The sequence below is a fragment of the Oculina patagonica genome, chromosome 14 (assembly GCF_052425735.1).
Source record: "Oculina patagonica isolate OP01 chromosome 14, crgOcupat, whole genome shotgun sequence".
Lineage (NCBI taxonomy): Eukaryota > Metazoa > Cnidaria > Anthozoa > Scleractinia > Oculinidae > Oculina > Oculina patagonica.
In genome coordinates this window covers 10,100,566-10,113,496 of record NC_135771.1, presented here as the reverse complement: position 1 = coordinate 10,113,496, position 12,931 = coordinate 10,100,566, and the positions used below count along the sequence as shown (strand labels likewise).

The following is a 12,931-nucleotide window of genomic DNA, read 5'->3' as shown; positions in this document are numbered from 1 at the left end:
GTGTATCGCAAAGCGCCCTGGGATTTCACGCTTCAATCTGCTTTCTGCTTGCTTTCATGTCCGTTTCATATCTCGATCTTTTTGTTTAGTTTTTGTGCAAAGTACCTGCATTTCGGTGTCAAATGACGAGAGTTTACGTTGGAAACCTGGGAAGCAACGGCTCCAGGCGCGAACTGGAGCGTGAATTTGATAAATTCGGCCCTCTTCGCGATGTATGGGTCGCTCGCAATCCGCCGGGCTTTGCCTTCATTTTGTTCGAAGATCCACGAGACGCAGAAGACGCGTGCCGCGAAATGGACGGAAGGTACGTGTGCGGTGAAAAAGTTCGCGTGGAAATGGCTCGTGGCCCGAGCCGTGGAGGTGGAGGTGGACGCGGTTCCCGTGGAATGACTAACGAGAAGTGTTATGAATGCGGAAGGATGGGACATTTTGCCCGAGCTTGCACTCGAAGACAGGGAAATTACGGCCGTGACAGAGGCGAACGCAGACGTCGTTCTAGATCTCGAAGTCCTCGGTGAGTTTTATATATAGGTTTATATTTTTCCATCCATGTTTGGTCATTGTAAGTGTGATTTTAAGCTTACTGTTATACTAGTAGATCGATGGTTACATTTGTAGGAAAAACAAAACATGATCGGAAATACATGTTAGCTTACAATCAAATTTTTACTAGTAAGAACAATCTTGATCCGATTCCTTTTTGCTACATGTACGAATAGGTTTTGTTTATTTTGATTTTTTAACCAAATGTAGCGATAGGTCAGGTCATTTAGGAACTCGAAACCCTGTCTGATAGCAAACCCACAATGTTGCAGTTTAGCGAAAAGTTTCTCTTGATCCTCATAAATTATGCAAATTCATGATCTTTCAACAAGCTTGTTACACCTGTTTTATAAAACAGATGTCTTTTTTGCACGCTCAGTTATAACTTACTTGAAAGACTGGATTTTAAAGTGACGTAGCCAGTGACGTAGTTGTCATTAGCGCATAAAAACTAAAAGATTATAGCCAATCAGAGGTACTGTACCACCTCATAGATCTTTTTAGAGCCTTGTCTTCCAAAATGGATTGTTCTCATATTAAACGGTAAATACAGTGAAACCCAATATATCAAAGGGCCAAGAGCCTCGGAAAATGTGAACGTCGAAACAAGAGTCCATTATTCCAGGGTTCTGTTTTTATGTAACTTTGGCCAGGTTGAACAGCATCTTTCAGTATACAGTACTGAGGATTCTGTTACAAAGAGGTTTGTTTTATTGGGGTTCTACTGTACATGTATATCTTGAGTGGCTCAGAAGATAAACAAAGGGTGCAGAAAGAGACATCTGTTTTATCAAAATGGTGGAAATTTACAAAGCTGGAAAGGTTATTTTTGATTTTAGCTTTCCCCCTTAGTTTTTAGGTATGGTAGTAGGTGGTACTGTATGTACAGTAGTCTGCTGGGTATGTCTTTGGGATTTCAACAAACTATCAAGACTAATTATGCAGAGTTTTGTTTCATATATCAGGGTGTTATAATATTGCGTCAGTTGTCAAATCAACTGGCGAGCAGTGTGTGCATCGCCAGCACCTTGAGAGGTGACTCTACCCACCCTGTGTGCTTCTACTCTACTCTCCCCTGCGACTTCCACGAGCGTCATGCTTTCAACCATCTACTCCGACAACAAGCCTTATGCTTATAGCTTCTCTACCCACGAGCGTGCAGGGTTAAACAATTCACTTCCCTAGTGAAGCACTAGTTGCGCACTACACAGCGTCACTTCTGGTACTTTTGTCAGTGAGTAAGTACCAACTTTTCAACAGTACCATTTTCATACATGTCTGATTGCGACTTCTAAAAAGAAAATGCTGGGCAATTTAGCATTGCAATCATACCCAACAAAAGTTACAATATGGTGAATTCATGGTTTGAAACCAAGGGTGTCAATAGTTAACCTAGTATGGTCATACAGTCTATCGACAATCTTTCCTTAAGACCATTTCCAATCTGGAGACAAAATTGATGATACCTAAACTTGGAAAAGGTGTTAACATAGTAAATGGTTTGAAGCTGGAAGTACATTTATCAGTAGTTCATATTGTGCAATCATCCATGTTTAGGGTACATGTAGTTCGCAAAAGGACTGTTCTCACCATTAATTTCAACAACAGGCCTTTTCAGGATTACCCTCACTGGATGATCTCACTACATATGAACTATCAGAAAGCACCCTGTAAGAAAGCGAGGACTTAAGGCTGTACTTCTATAACTGGATAGAAACACAGAACTGGCACAAACTGTTGACGTTATAACGGTGCGGAAAAAGAGAATTTACTTTTTGATAATTAAAATATACAATTGATTTTCCTTCTTTCTCTCACAGTGTTTTCTAAAAGAAATAGAAAACATTTTGTCTGTGTTTCTTTTAAGTTATAGAAATGCTGTTGAAAGTTTAGAAGAACTCAAAAAAAAGTTTTGGAAATGCGGCTTGTGTTCCCACAGCATTTTTTGTACTCCTAAACTTCCACTCCTATTATTTGAACATGACAGAAACATGAAATATGTTATCTTTTTTTCTTTTAAATGGTGCACTAACTTAGAACAGACACTTACATGTATAATCTTTAATTTGTTTTAACATAATAATAAATTAAAGGTTTTAGTGTAACAGTATGGATAAACTAGATTCTGATTAAACTTTTGTGCCAAGACCCTGTGGATAAAACTTATTGAACTTGTATTCTGTCTTTAAGGACAACTATTTTCCTTAAATATAACACAGCTAATGTTGTAAACTACAAACCACATGAAAATCGTGGCTGTTATTATTTATACCCAAGGCATATTAATGCTTTGATCAATAGCATAATTGAGGGGTACATTTGCATATGTGAACACTGAAATGGGAATATCTTAAAAACGCCTTGCTTCAAAAAGCTGAAAATTTGCAGAAATTTTCCCAGGTAAATAAAGATTATTCACAGCAGACTATTTTGCGAAAATCGAACAACATGCAATTTATATTTTTTTTCGACCAGTGGAAAAAGCGCCATTTTGGAATGTAACGCGTAACATAATTATACCGCGCGTTGCAAACTTTACGACACTGTTTCACTTAAATCAAGCAGAAACTTCAAATGATATTAAAAACATCAAATCAAGCTGTTTTGTTTCTGTCTTTGAACTACCGAAAGCACATCTTTTGCATGCCTATTATGTCATGTACATGTACATGGTGTAATAATAAATGTACAGTCAGATAAAATATCGCTTAAAGATCTATGTTTGATATGGCCATTTAACTGGTTTATTTAACAAATAAAGAAGCCTAAGCCATGTTTTATACTGTCATAAAACACGACGGGCATTTGAGAACACGAGGGAAATGTAGAAAACATGAGCCGCAGGCGAATGTTTTCTACATTTCTCGAGTGTTCTCAAATCCCTGTCGTGTTTTATGACAATAAAACATGACTTGAGCTTCTTTCTTAAGTTTGCTTTATGATATAGATTTTAGACGCCACGAGTGAAAAGTATAATTAAAAATAAGGTCTTGTAAATGTACAACGAGAGTTACCGAACAAAGATGAAAATCAGTAATTAGTTTACGGGGAAACCAGAAAACTGACACAATTTCATTCAGTGTTCGACGTAAAATAAGGCTAAGCATTTTAGCTAAGTTTGTTACCTTTCAATCTTGATCTTGTCTTTTTGAACTTCAATAAACTTCACCAACTCTGAGTGCAATTTCGTCTCAGCATAATATAGTAGTCTCGATGACAGCCGTCCCTTGCTTTGTTCGACTTGAACAAGGCGTATAATTTCCAGAAAAGCTATTGCCTCGGATCTTCCCGTAAACCTTAGTTGTTGTCACAATTTTCCAGCATGAATAGACTATTTAAAAGGAGAGTGTCAAAGAAAAACTTCGAAAGAAAACTCTCTCGCTCGCTTTTCTTGCGAGTTTCATTCAACTCAAGAATTATTTCACTTCGTTTACATCAAAATGAAATGTCCAGTGCCGAGAATTTATACTAGGAATTTAATAAAACATTTATTCCATTTGCCCTTGTTGGATACGAGTGGTTATAGCCAACGAACAGTCAACAACGCTCGAAGCACTCGAGGAAAGCTGATGAAAAACAATAAAACATGATTTTTCTGTGTTTTATACTCTGATAAAACATAGGTTTTTAGCCAATCAGAGCACGCGTAGACTCCTATCTATATGATAAACTTGATTAAATAAGCTTTGTTTTTATCTTATAAGCATGCAAGGTTTAATCTAACTTGATATTGCAATAAGTTAAACATCGTTCCTCAACAACGTTATTGAAGCAAGTTTAAGTAATGTTTAATAAATGAGCAGCAGTGTTTTATCAAGTTTAAAACATGAGGCGCAGCCGAGTGTTTTAGACTTGATAAAACACGAACTGCGAATTCAAAATCTTCTGATGTAGATCAACTCATTCTTGCACTAATATTTAGATTTGGGGTTATTTTGGCCTAGAAAATTGGATGTAAAGTCGAGGCTTGTCTTTATCAGATATAAAGACACTCATTAAACATTAATTTCTTTTGTATTTTCTTTATGAATTATTAATGAGTTTTTGAATTAAAAAAAATATGTGGAATGATTTTAAATTAACTTAAAAAAATCATTTGATTTAAGTATTTGCATTGTGGCAAAAAGTGTTTAATTTAAATAAAAAAGCTGCTGCTTCCTTTACTTTTTGAATGACAAAACTGTATCATTAAGTTAAAATTTAATATGAAACGTCACTGTTAACCAAAGAATTGAAATGTGATCTGTTAAGTTCCGAAAGTAGTGATCCCCCGCCCCCTTCCCTCCTCAAGGTAGCACCCTTTAAAAATACAGGCGGTCATAACAACCCATTTTATTAAAAAAAGAATTGGTGCCGTTTAGCAAAACATTATCCATGAGCTGTTTATTGATACCTACTGTGTTTATACAGTCATGTGAGTGCATTAATATTAAGCTAACCAACAAAATGGTTGACCCAGAATATTTGATGTTTTTCAGGTCGCGCTCACGCTCACCCAAACGAAGAAGAAGCCACAGCAGGAGCCAATCACCAAGGTCAGATGAACTGTAGATTATTTCTTTTAAGCCAACACTTTATCACAAGTTTTCCATCTATAGTCATCTTTTTCAAACCCCCATAGTTCTTTTTAATACAGACAGGCATAAGGCATTGTGTTTAACGAGATTGTCCCTGGATTCTGAAGATTTGGGTTGTTGCTGCTTGTATGGTTGCCTTGGATACCTCCATGCCATGCCAAATTATTCTGCCTGGCTCCAGCAACCTTTTAAGGCACCTAACCCAAGCTCACATACATACATGTACATTATAACTTTAAGCTCTAAAATTGTATTTACATACTTTATCTTTCAGGAGGCGTTCACAATCAAATGAGGACAAAAAGTCAAGGTCTCGCTCTAAGTCTCACAGTAAGAGCCCAGCCCGTTCCCGCAGTCGAAGCCAAAGCCAGGAGAAATCCACTAAAGAAAGAAGGTGTGGTGCACATACATGTTACATTGCAAAGAATTGCATCCATTCTTTGTCGTCACTGTATTCAACTCATAATAATATTATAAATTATTCATTTTGAAGTTCTCTAATCATCTTCAAATTTTTGATGCCCTCTCTTACATGTAAGACCTTGAACTTTTAATTACATGTGAGTAAGTACATGTACCAAACTGACATTCGTCTTTACTTGGATCAGTGGTATCTCTGATTAGTGATAGGTTTTTCCTAAGTTTTGAATGTTTGCCTACAACTAGCAATCGGTGGACGACACCTACAGATCAAGAGAATTGAGCGAGAAAAGTTTCTTGTTCGCGAATGCAACACATTGGCCCCAGCCAGGACTGGAAACCAGACAACTCAATCCAAAGTTCAGCCCACTAATCATTAGGCCACACTGCCTCCTATTTTGAATGACTTTGCTGTGTTGATTTTTAGAAGTATGAGCCCTAACAAGAGCCAAGACAAAGAGAAGGAAGACTTTAAAGACGAGGAAGAAACCAGAAAAGAGGAGGAAACTGACAAGCCTGCAGCCAATGATCGTGAACAAAAGTCCCGCAGTGCCTCTCCAGCACCTAATGATGATGATGATCATAGTATCGAAGACAATGCTGAATAAATGCATGTCTTTCAGACTTTTCTGAATATTTTAGCCTTTGTAGAGTTTTTGTGTACTTTTTAATAACAAATCAATTGCTGATAGAGTAGGTTCCGCAAATTTAGTATGCACTATCTGTATTTGTACTATTAATAATGAAAAGGCCAGTGTTACTATTGTTAATGAATTGGTAGCATCTCTCACAGCTCTCATGCACAGACTAGAAAATTAATTAAACTTCATTATGGGGCAAGTACATGTATATATGACATGGCTCCTTTAATCCTAACTAATCCCTCTAGTAATTTTTCTTTTATTTTGCAAAATTGTGGCCTTGATAGCTTTGTTTGTAGTACGAAAGTCAAATAGTAATTTTGCTGCCAATTCTTGTGCATGGCTTTATTTTTGATCAGTTAATTCACTCACTTCACTTAAGAAATTGTTTTGTTTTAAACAAAACAGTTGTTAATTAGTTTGTATTTATAATAAGTGATTTTCTTATTACATCTTGCACATGTATTATTAGCAACCACCAATGATTTTTCATCAGTTCTGTATTACCAGCAACTAACAATAAAATAATTTATTGCTACAAATACTTGGGTTGTACTTCTTTTACGACTTCTGGTTTCCTATTTGCTTGCTTCTGAATCAGTAATGCATGTGATACATGTAAGTTGATCCATACCAGAAAAAAGGTTCTTTTTCCTCTTGCTGCAAAAAAAGAACACCCGATCGCAGGTTAATTGGCAGATGCTTCCGCTGCAATCGTGTGTCAATATAAATGTACGCAAAACTAGACATTTCAATACAATAAACGCATCGGCATAACCTCGAACGCTAACACTACAGGGGGGGGGGGGGTAAAAAAAAAAGTTTAAATAAAAAATTTTTTTTCCCTCTTCATTCCTTTGTAAAAAAAAATTCCTAAAAAATTTTCCAAAAATTTCTTTATCCCGTTTTTATTTTATGTGCTGTCGCTCCTTTTTGGGCCACGCCTTGTCGAATTTACCCTGGCAGCCTCTTTCAAGGTTAACTCTCAAGTGTGTGGTGTTAGGAAATTGTTCCCACTTCAGTTACTTTTGCGTTATCTGATATATATTATTTTGTGGTGCAGTAAAACCGAGCATGTGTCCCATTTACAACAATAATAAACAAGACTTGGGAACTCAAATTCTACGGGAAATTTTCTTTCATCGCATGATAACTGATCTAGGTACATAAACAAAATGGACACTTGTTTTGTTGAATGAAAAACATCCAGTACCGGTTTTGACTGACTTTACACGAGTCTTCACATAATCTCGTTCCCAGATCTCTTGTGGATGAAGCCGAAGGTGAGATTCGTCCACAAAAGATCTGGGAACGAGATTGGTCTTAAAAGCCAATATATCATGGAAAAACTGACCTATCAGATTCGTGGAACAAATGTTCATATGATCTTGAAGATTGGTTTTTGTTTTACGTAACTTGACGCGAACACTAAAAGAAAAAGTTTGGAATTATTCGAAAGTTTATATGTAAACCCAAAACCTTCAAATTCTAATTCCAAAATGCCTGTCGTTTTTTTCAGTTATCAGGCATAGCGGTAATAATATTGGCTTGTAATATTGTAAAACTGTTCAGCATCTCTCTCGCCTAGACGGCTAGAGTTTGATGTTGATTCTTAGTCTTGGCATTTTATTGTTGTACACAATTTACAGAAACGGGTTTGGAACATTTTATTATTTCAGGAATTTCAAGTTTAATTGATTGGCTGAGAGCTCTCAAGGTTAACTTCAGTATGTGGTTTAGGAAATTGTTTCCACTTCAGTTATTCTTACGTTATCTGATGGTGTAGCGTCCAGTTTGTTTTATCTGCACCTATGCGAGTGGCTAATCAGGCCAATCCGCGAGTGACAGTTTCTGCTGCAATTATTACAGGTGCAATTGCTAGAGTGACAGCGAAGCAATGACTATATCATTAGGTCTCTTTTATGCCGTTGCATTATCTTCAGCTGCAGTATAAATCTATACTAACGTCTTTGGCTCTTGTGTTCAAAATGTGAGTATGGTACAATGGGATGGCGACGTGTTGTGTCCATACAGTAGGTAGTCGTTTTCTCTAAGTAATTCTTTCTTATCAGACTGCTTTTTAATTCATTAAACAAGGTACGCTTCTGGTAAACTATAGGCGCCCTGTTTTGAATTTCTTTGACAATAACAGGCACTTGTAAATAAAGGTTTTGTTGGCCCCTTGGGTAGGGACGATGTTGTCCATTGTGCACGGTAATAGGTACACACAACAGGGCTTGGCCACGGAAGATCAGCTCTGCTGAACACATAACATGTAACTGAGAGGTCCACCAGCTTTCCTTGTCATATTGAGTGGGGTAAGGTAAAATGTGGTCGATGGCTTTACGGTGAAAAGCATTAAAGATAGCATCAAACCACATTACAGGAACGACCATTGATGTTTCATTAATGCCACATAGCATTCGCCGTCGTTTAAAAATGAGGTTGACGTTATGACGGCGAGTTGTATAGTCAGCAACACCAACTGCTGGCTCGTTATCCAAAAGCCATCGCTCAAAGGCTCTAAATGGAGTCAGCTTCTTCATTTTTCGAGGAGTAAATGAGTTGAATCCAAGATCAACATCATCGTCTAAGAAGATGTAATAATGGTAGCCACGCATTCTCTCCCTTGCAACAAAGTAAAGAATATTCCGTCCTGAGGTCCAAGTGCTTTCTGTGACAAATATATAAGAGATGTGTGATGGCTTTTCTTCTTGACATTCTTTTTTGTAACTTAGTACTATAACATCGCAGTTGCAAGTCTTGTTGTCTCCAATCCCTCTGGAAGAAGACAGCTTTGCAGGGAGACATTGCTCGGTTTGAGTAAGATAAATGAATGGTTTTGAAGTTGGCTGCTTTGTCGTTTTAACTGTAGTATCCGTTTCGGCTTCCTGACTGAAGTGAACTTGTTTTTGTACAATTCTTGGAGCAACTAATATAACAGTGAAAAGAATAGAAAAGAAAATTGAGTTAATTGAGATCATCTGAACACTGAAAAAATTTCAGCTTCACCGACTTCACAATATACAACCGGACACAGTGTGATATCTTATCTCATCTTACCTTGGTGCGTGCCATGCCAATATATAGCTTTTATAAATACAGTCGTAAAAAATGCACAGGCGAAATCTGCATTTTTGCATTAAAAGAACAGCGAAACGTACCCTAGATACGTTACAACCGGGCACGTAAACCCTCTAAGAAACGGTGGATAGAAACCGGTATCCTGTACCCCAGACTAATGCTATGATCTACGACCATTAGGGCTTAAACGGGTGCTTAACCGAAACGGAGTGAATGTTTTGTAGACAATTAAATACCTAACAAACCCCTGTTAAACCGTTTGCTTTATAGCTTAGAATTCGATTTTTCTTTACTTGGTAGCTTTGTCAGTTTAAAACAAATTCTCTATGGAAAACCTTGAAGAAAAGCAAGACAATATTGCCTTCTTCGGAAAGAAACGAAGTATTACGTCTTGAAAGCGTCTAGTGTTACTAGCGAATTCTCAAAAAGTCTTACCTTCTCTGCATTTAGTTTCTAGAGGTCCAAGCCCGGTTCTGTAACTCGTGTACAACATCAAAAACAGGGCAAGACTAAAAATCAACAGGAAACTAAACTTTCTTTTCGTGCCACAGATCATTCGCAGAGTAACTCTTGCTGTAGAAATCATTTGGTTGTTGTTTGGCTTTTAAGGTTGCGTCAGCCAATACGTTTAGTCTACTACACCAATGTTAAAAGGTCCGGTAAATGATGAATTTATAGTGTGTAGTCATTAGTAACTGTTGTCTTGCAAATATGAAAGGAACAAGCTGATTATTGGTAGAGGCAATTAAATGGGTTCTAGTGGTATTAATAATACCGCAAGAATTACCGTGCAACGAAATAGATAGTAATCTGCTACCACTAATATCTCACCTTAATTCCTAATTTATCATTCGAGTATGACGGCTTTGACCACATAACGGCACCAAAAACACGCAAAATACGCTACTTGTATCACGCATTTAAATCGCATTTAAAATCACGTAGCTCGCGTTTTAAAACAACCACACAACTAGTAAGAAATTAAATATTCGTGCGTGTTATGATAAGATGTATGTATTGTTTAACAAAACGGTCACCTTATTCAGTGGTCTACTTACCCATGCACTGGAAGAGGTTTTCCATGTTCTATAAAATATTATAAAATGGTCGAGGAATTGCGCGCGCTGTGATTGGTCAATTCGAACTCATTATTTTTTTTTTGGCGAAAAAAAAAAAAAAAAAATTAAAAAAAAAAAAAAACCAAATAAAAAAAAAAAAAAAAAAACCCCGCCCCCCCTCCTCCTCTTTCTATTTTTCTTTTTTTTTTAAAAATTTCCTCCTTCATTATAAAATAAAAAAAAACACCGACCCCTTTTTTATTTCTTTAATAAAGACCGCTAGAATTCCATCGCACATATACAGCGGCTATATTCTAATTACCTACTAGAAGATGGTTTTCCATGTTCTATAAGAAAATAATGCACGCTTGAGGTCTAGAAAAGCTGCTAGTGGATGCCCGAGCCGTTAGGCGAGGGTATTCAGCTGCTTTTCTAGACCTCAAAAGTGCATTATTTTCTTATAGGACATAGGAAAACCATCTTCTAGTTGGTTTAGAATATAGCATTAAAAAGAGCACAGAACTTACAAGACTCGCGGCCACTCACGGCATTTACAACGCACGCAACATCGGTAAAAGTGAAAGTTTAGTTTATTCTTTTCTTTGGCGGCTTCTTTATTAATAAACCAAGATACCATTTCATTCATATTTTCTATTTATAGTCCTTTCTCCGACTACCAAAAGATTCTCGCAAAGCCGACAATTCTAGTTGAAATATTTACGCATTCAAGTTTGGTAAGCCTACTTCAATTTCATTCAAATGTAAATTTCATGCGTTCGTTTCGCAGCAAGTTTTTCAAATTCGCCTCTAATTTCGATTTAAAAAGAACAAAAGTGGAGTGTTCGGTCTTCAGATGGTGGCTAAAAAAAAGGTTTCTTACCTCAAAGCGTTTCTAGAGTCCGGCTTGTTTTGCTAAATAATTTCCAATCAATTTCGGGCAGTTCACGGCAAAATAGTGGCGTACACAACTCCAAAGAAAAACAACAAATTTCAACGATTCTTTCTTCATCTGTCGCTTCCTTTGGCACTGTCTTACTTCCATTTAAGCAAGTAAAACGTTTCTGATAAAAACTTGCTGCTTTAAAGCATCATTTAAACAACAAAACAAGAGAATAGAAGCGAAGTCGACGAAGTCGTTCAGCGAAATTCGACAAACAATTCGCACATCCGGGGTACCGGGCTTCTATAGTTTTCAGCTATGTTCTATTAAAAATAATGCCCGCTAGAATTCCATCGCGCGTAGACAGCGGCTATATATTCTAAACACTTATAGACCATAGAAATGACATCATAAAATGTTCACCGCTCAAAATATTGGCGTTCTGTTTTAAACATCCTAAGTGAGACCACTGGCCGGACATCCGGGTTTTTACAACAACCCTAAGCGAGACTTGCCTAGTTCCTGTACGGCTTTTTTCCCAGGCCTTCACGGTATTACTGACGTCACTACTCGTTCCGGTGACGTATCCGGGGCGAACGCGGAAAATAGAGGCCTAGGAACTAGGCAAAAGCGAGACGACGAGCATCCCCGTCCCTTTCAGATGGCTGGGAGTCCCCCCCCCCCCTTCCCCCGGTTGCCAACTCCTTGTCGTTTCATGCCGATAGAAACCGATACTTTTCCAGTGTAATAAATACAGCTGTAATCATGATGCTAAAAGGGTTGATTCAATTTTACGTAGGAAAAGCGGCGTATGATTTGTTATTAAGTTGGTTCAGTGGCCAGAAATATAAACGCTTGTGTTAATTAAGGTATTTGAAATTAACGTGACCTAAATTAACGCGAATTGAAGGAAAAATTACTTCCCAATAGGGGAAATTAAGGCGAAAGAGGGGGTAACATTTCAAAATGAAGGAAATTAACGCGACGTACTCAACAGGAACAAGTTTATTTCAACACTTGTAGGCGTAACGCAAACAATGTTCGTGGTACTTAACGTAGGGACTAGAGTCAAGAACGTGTGGACTGTAACGAGAAATTGGGGCCAAAATAATGGAAATAAGGTCATGAAAATTAACGTTCCACTTTATTAACGGTGCGGAAATTAACGTTAAAAAAAATTAACGCGACTTGGGTTAACGCGATTTTTTTAAATTCGCGTTAACTTCACGACGCGTTAATTTCCTTTAATAAGGTAAACCATGTTCTACTGTAGGCGCGAATCCTAATTTCTGTCCTTTCAGATATAATATACGATTACTACATTTACACCTTTTTTTTCCCCGTTTCCTAGAAAAATCGTTTCTGAAGATGAGCGCGCTGCACTTCGTTGGCTTCAAGACGGCGGGATTTTGAGCAGAAATTTCAAATACAGATCTCCTTCCTTACATGGTTGCAAGTTTCTGTTTCAGGGCAGATTGGAAAAACACCATCGCGTGGATTCATCCTAATTTTCTCTCTAGGTCCAAAAGAATCGAATAAGAAAGTTCTACATGACCCACTAAAAAAAATGACGATTTTGGTCCCTTGTGTTCTCTAAGACTCACCACCAAGTAAGATTAAAGGAGGACTTATTTTCACTCCAGATGAAGGTCACATTCTGGCCAGTTTGAGACTTGAACATGTACAGTTTGGGGTCTTTTTGTTTTCTTTGAAAAATGCCATCACGTG

At 37.5% G+C, this 12,931-nt stretch overlaps 2 protein-coding genes across 3 annotated transcripts; one reads left to right on the top strand and one right to left on the bottom strand.

Moving 5' to 3' along the window:
* Nucleotides 1-31: 31 nt before the first annotated feature.
* Nucleotides 32-6,723, top strand: LOC144639405 (uncharacterized). 2 transcript variants are annotated; one of them, XM_078498725.1, is made up of 4 exons: nucleotides 32-514; nucleotides 5,022-5,078; nucleotides 5,395-5,514; nucleotides 5,971-6,723. In XM_078498725.1, exons 1-4 carry the CDS (start codon nucleotides 123-125, stop codon nucleotides 6,146-6,148), a joined length of 747 nt encoding a protein of 248 aa, XP_078354851.1. In that variant the 5' UTR covers nucleotides 32-122; the 3' UTR covers nucleotides 6,149-6,723. The 2 variants fall into 2 exon arrangements, with proteins under 2 accessions (XP_078354851.1, XP_078354850.1); XM_078498724.1 differs by having other exon boundaries at nucleotides 5,968-6,723.
* Nucleotides 6,724-7,829: 1,106 nt separating this feature from the next.
* Nucleotides 7,830-10,048, bottom strand: LOC144637892 (uncharacterized). The gene is made up of 2 exons (XM_078496982.1): nucleotides 9,701-10,048; nucleotides 7,830-9,113 (listed from the first exon to the last, which is right to left on the bottom strand). Exons 1-2 carry the CDS (start codon nucleotides 9,849-9,851, stop codon nucleotides 8,143-8,145), a joined length of 1,122 nt encoding a protein of 373 aa, XP_078353108.1. The 5' UTR covers nucleotides 9,852-10,048; the 3' UTR covers nucleotides 7,830-8,142.
* Between the last annotated feature and the right edge of the window lie 2,883 nt (nucleotides 10,049-12,931).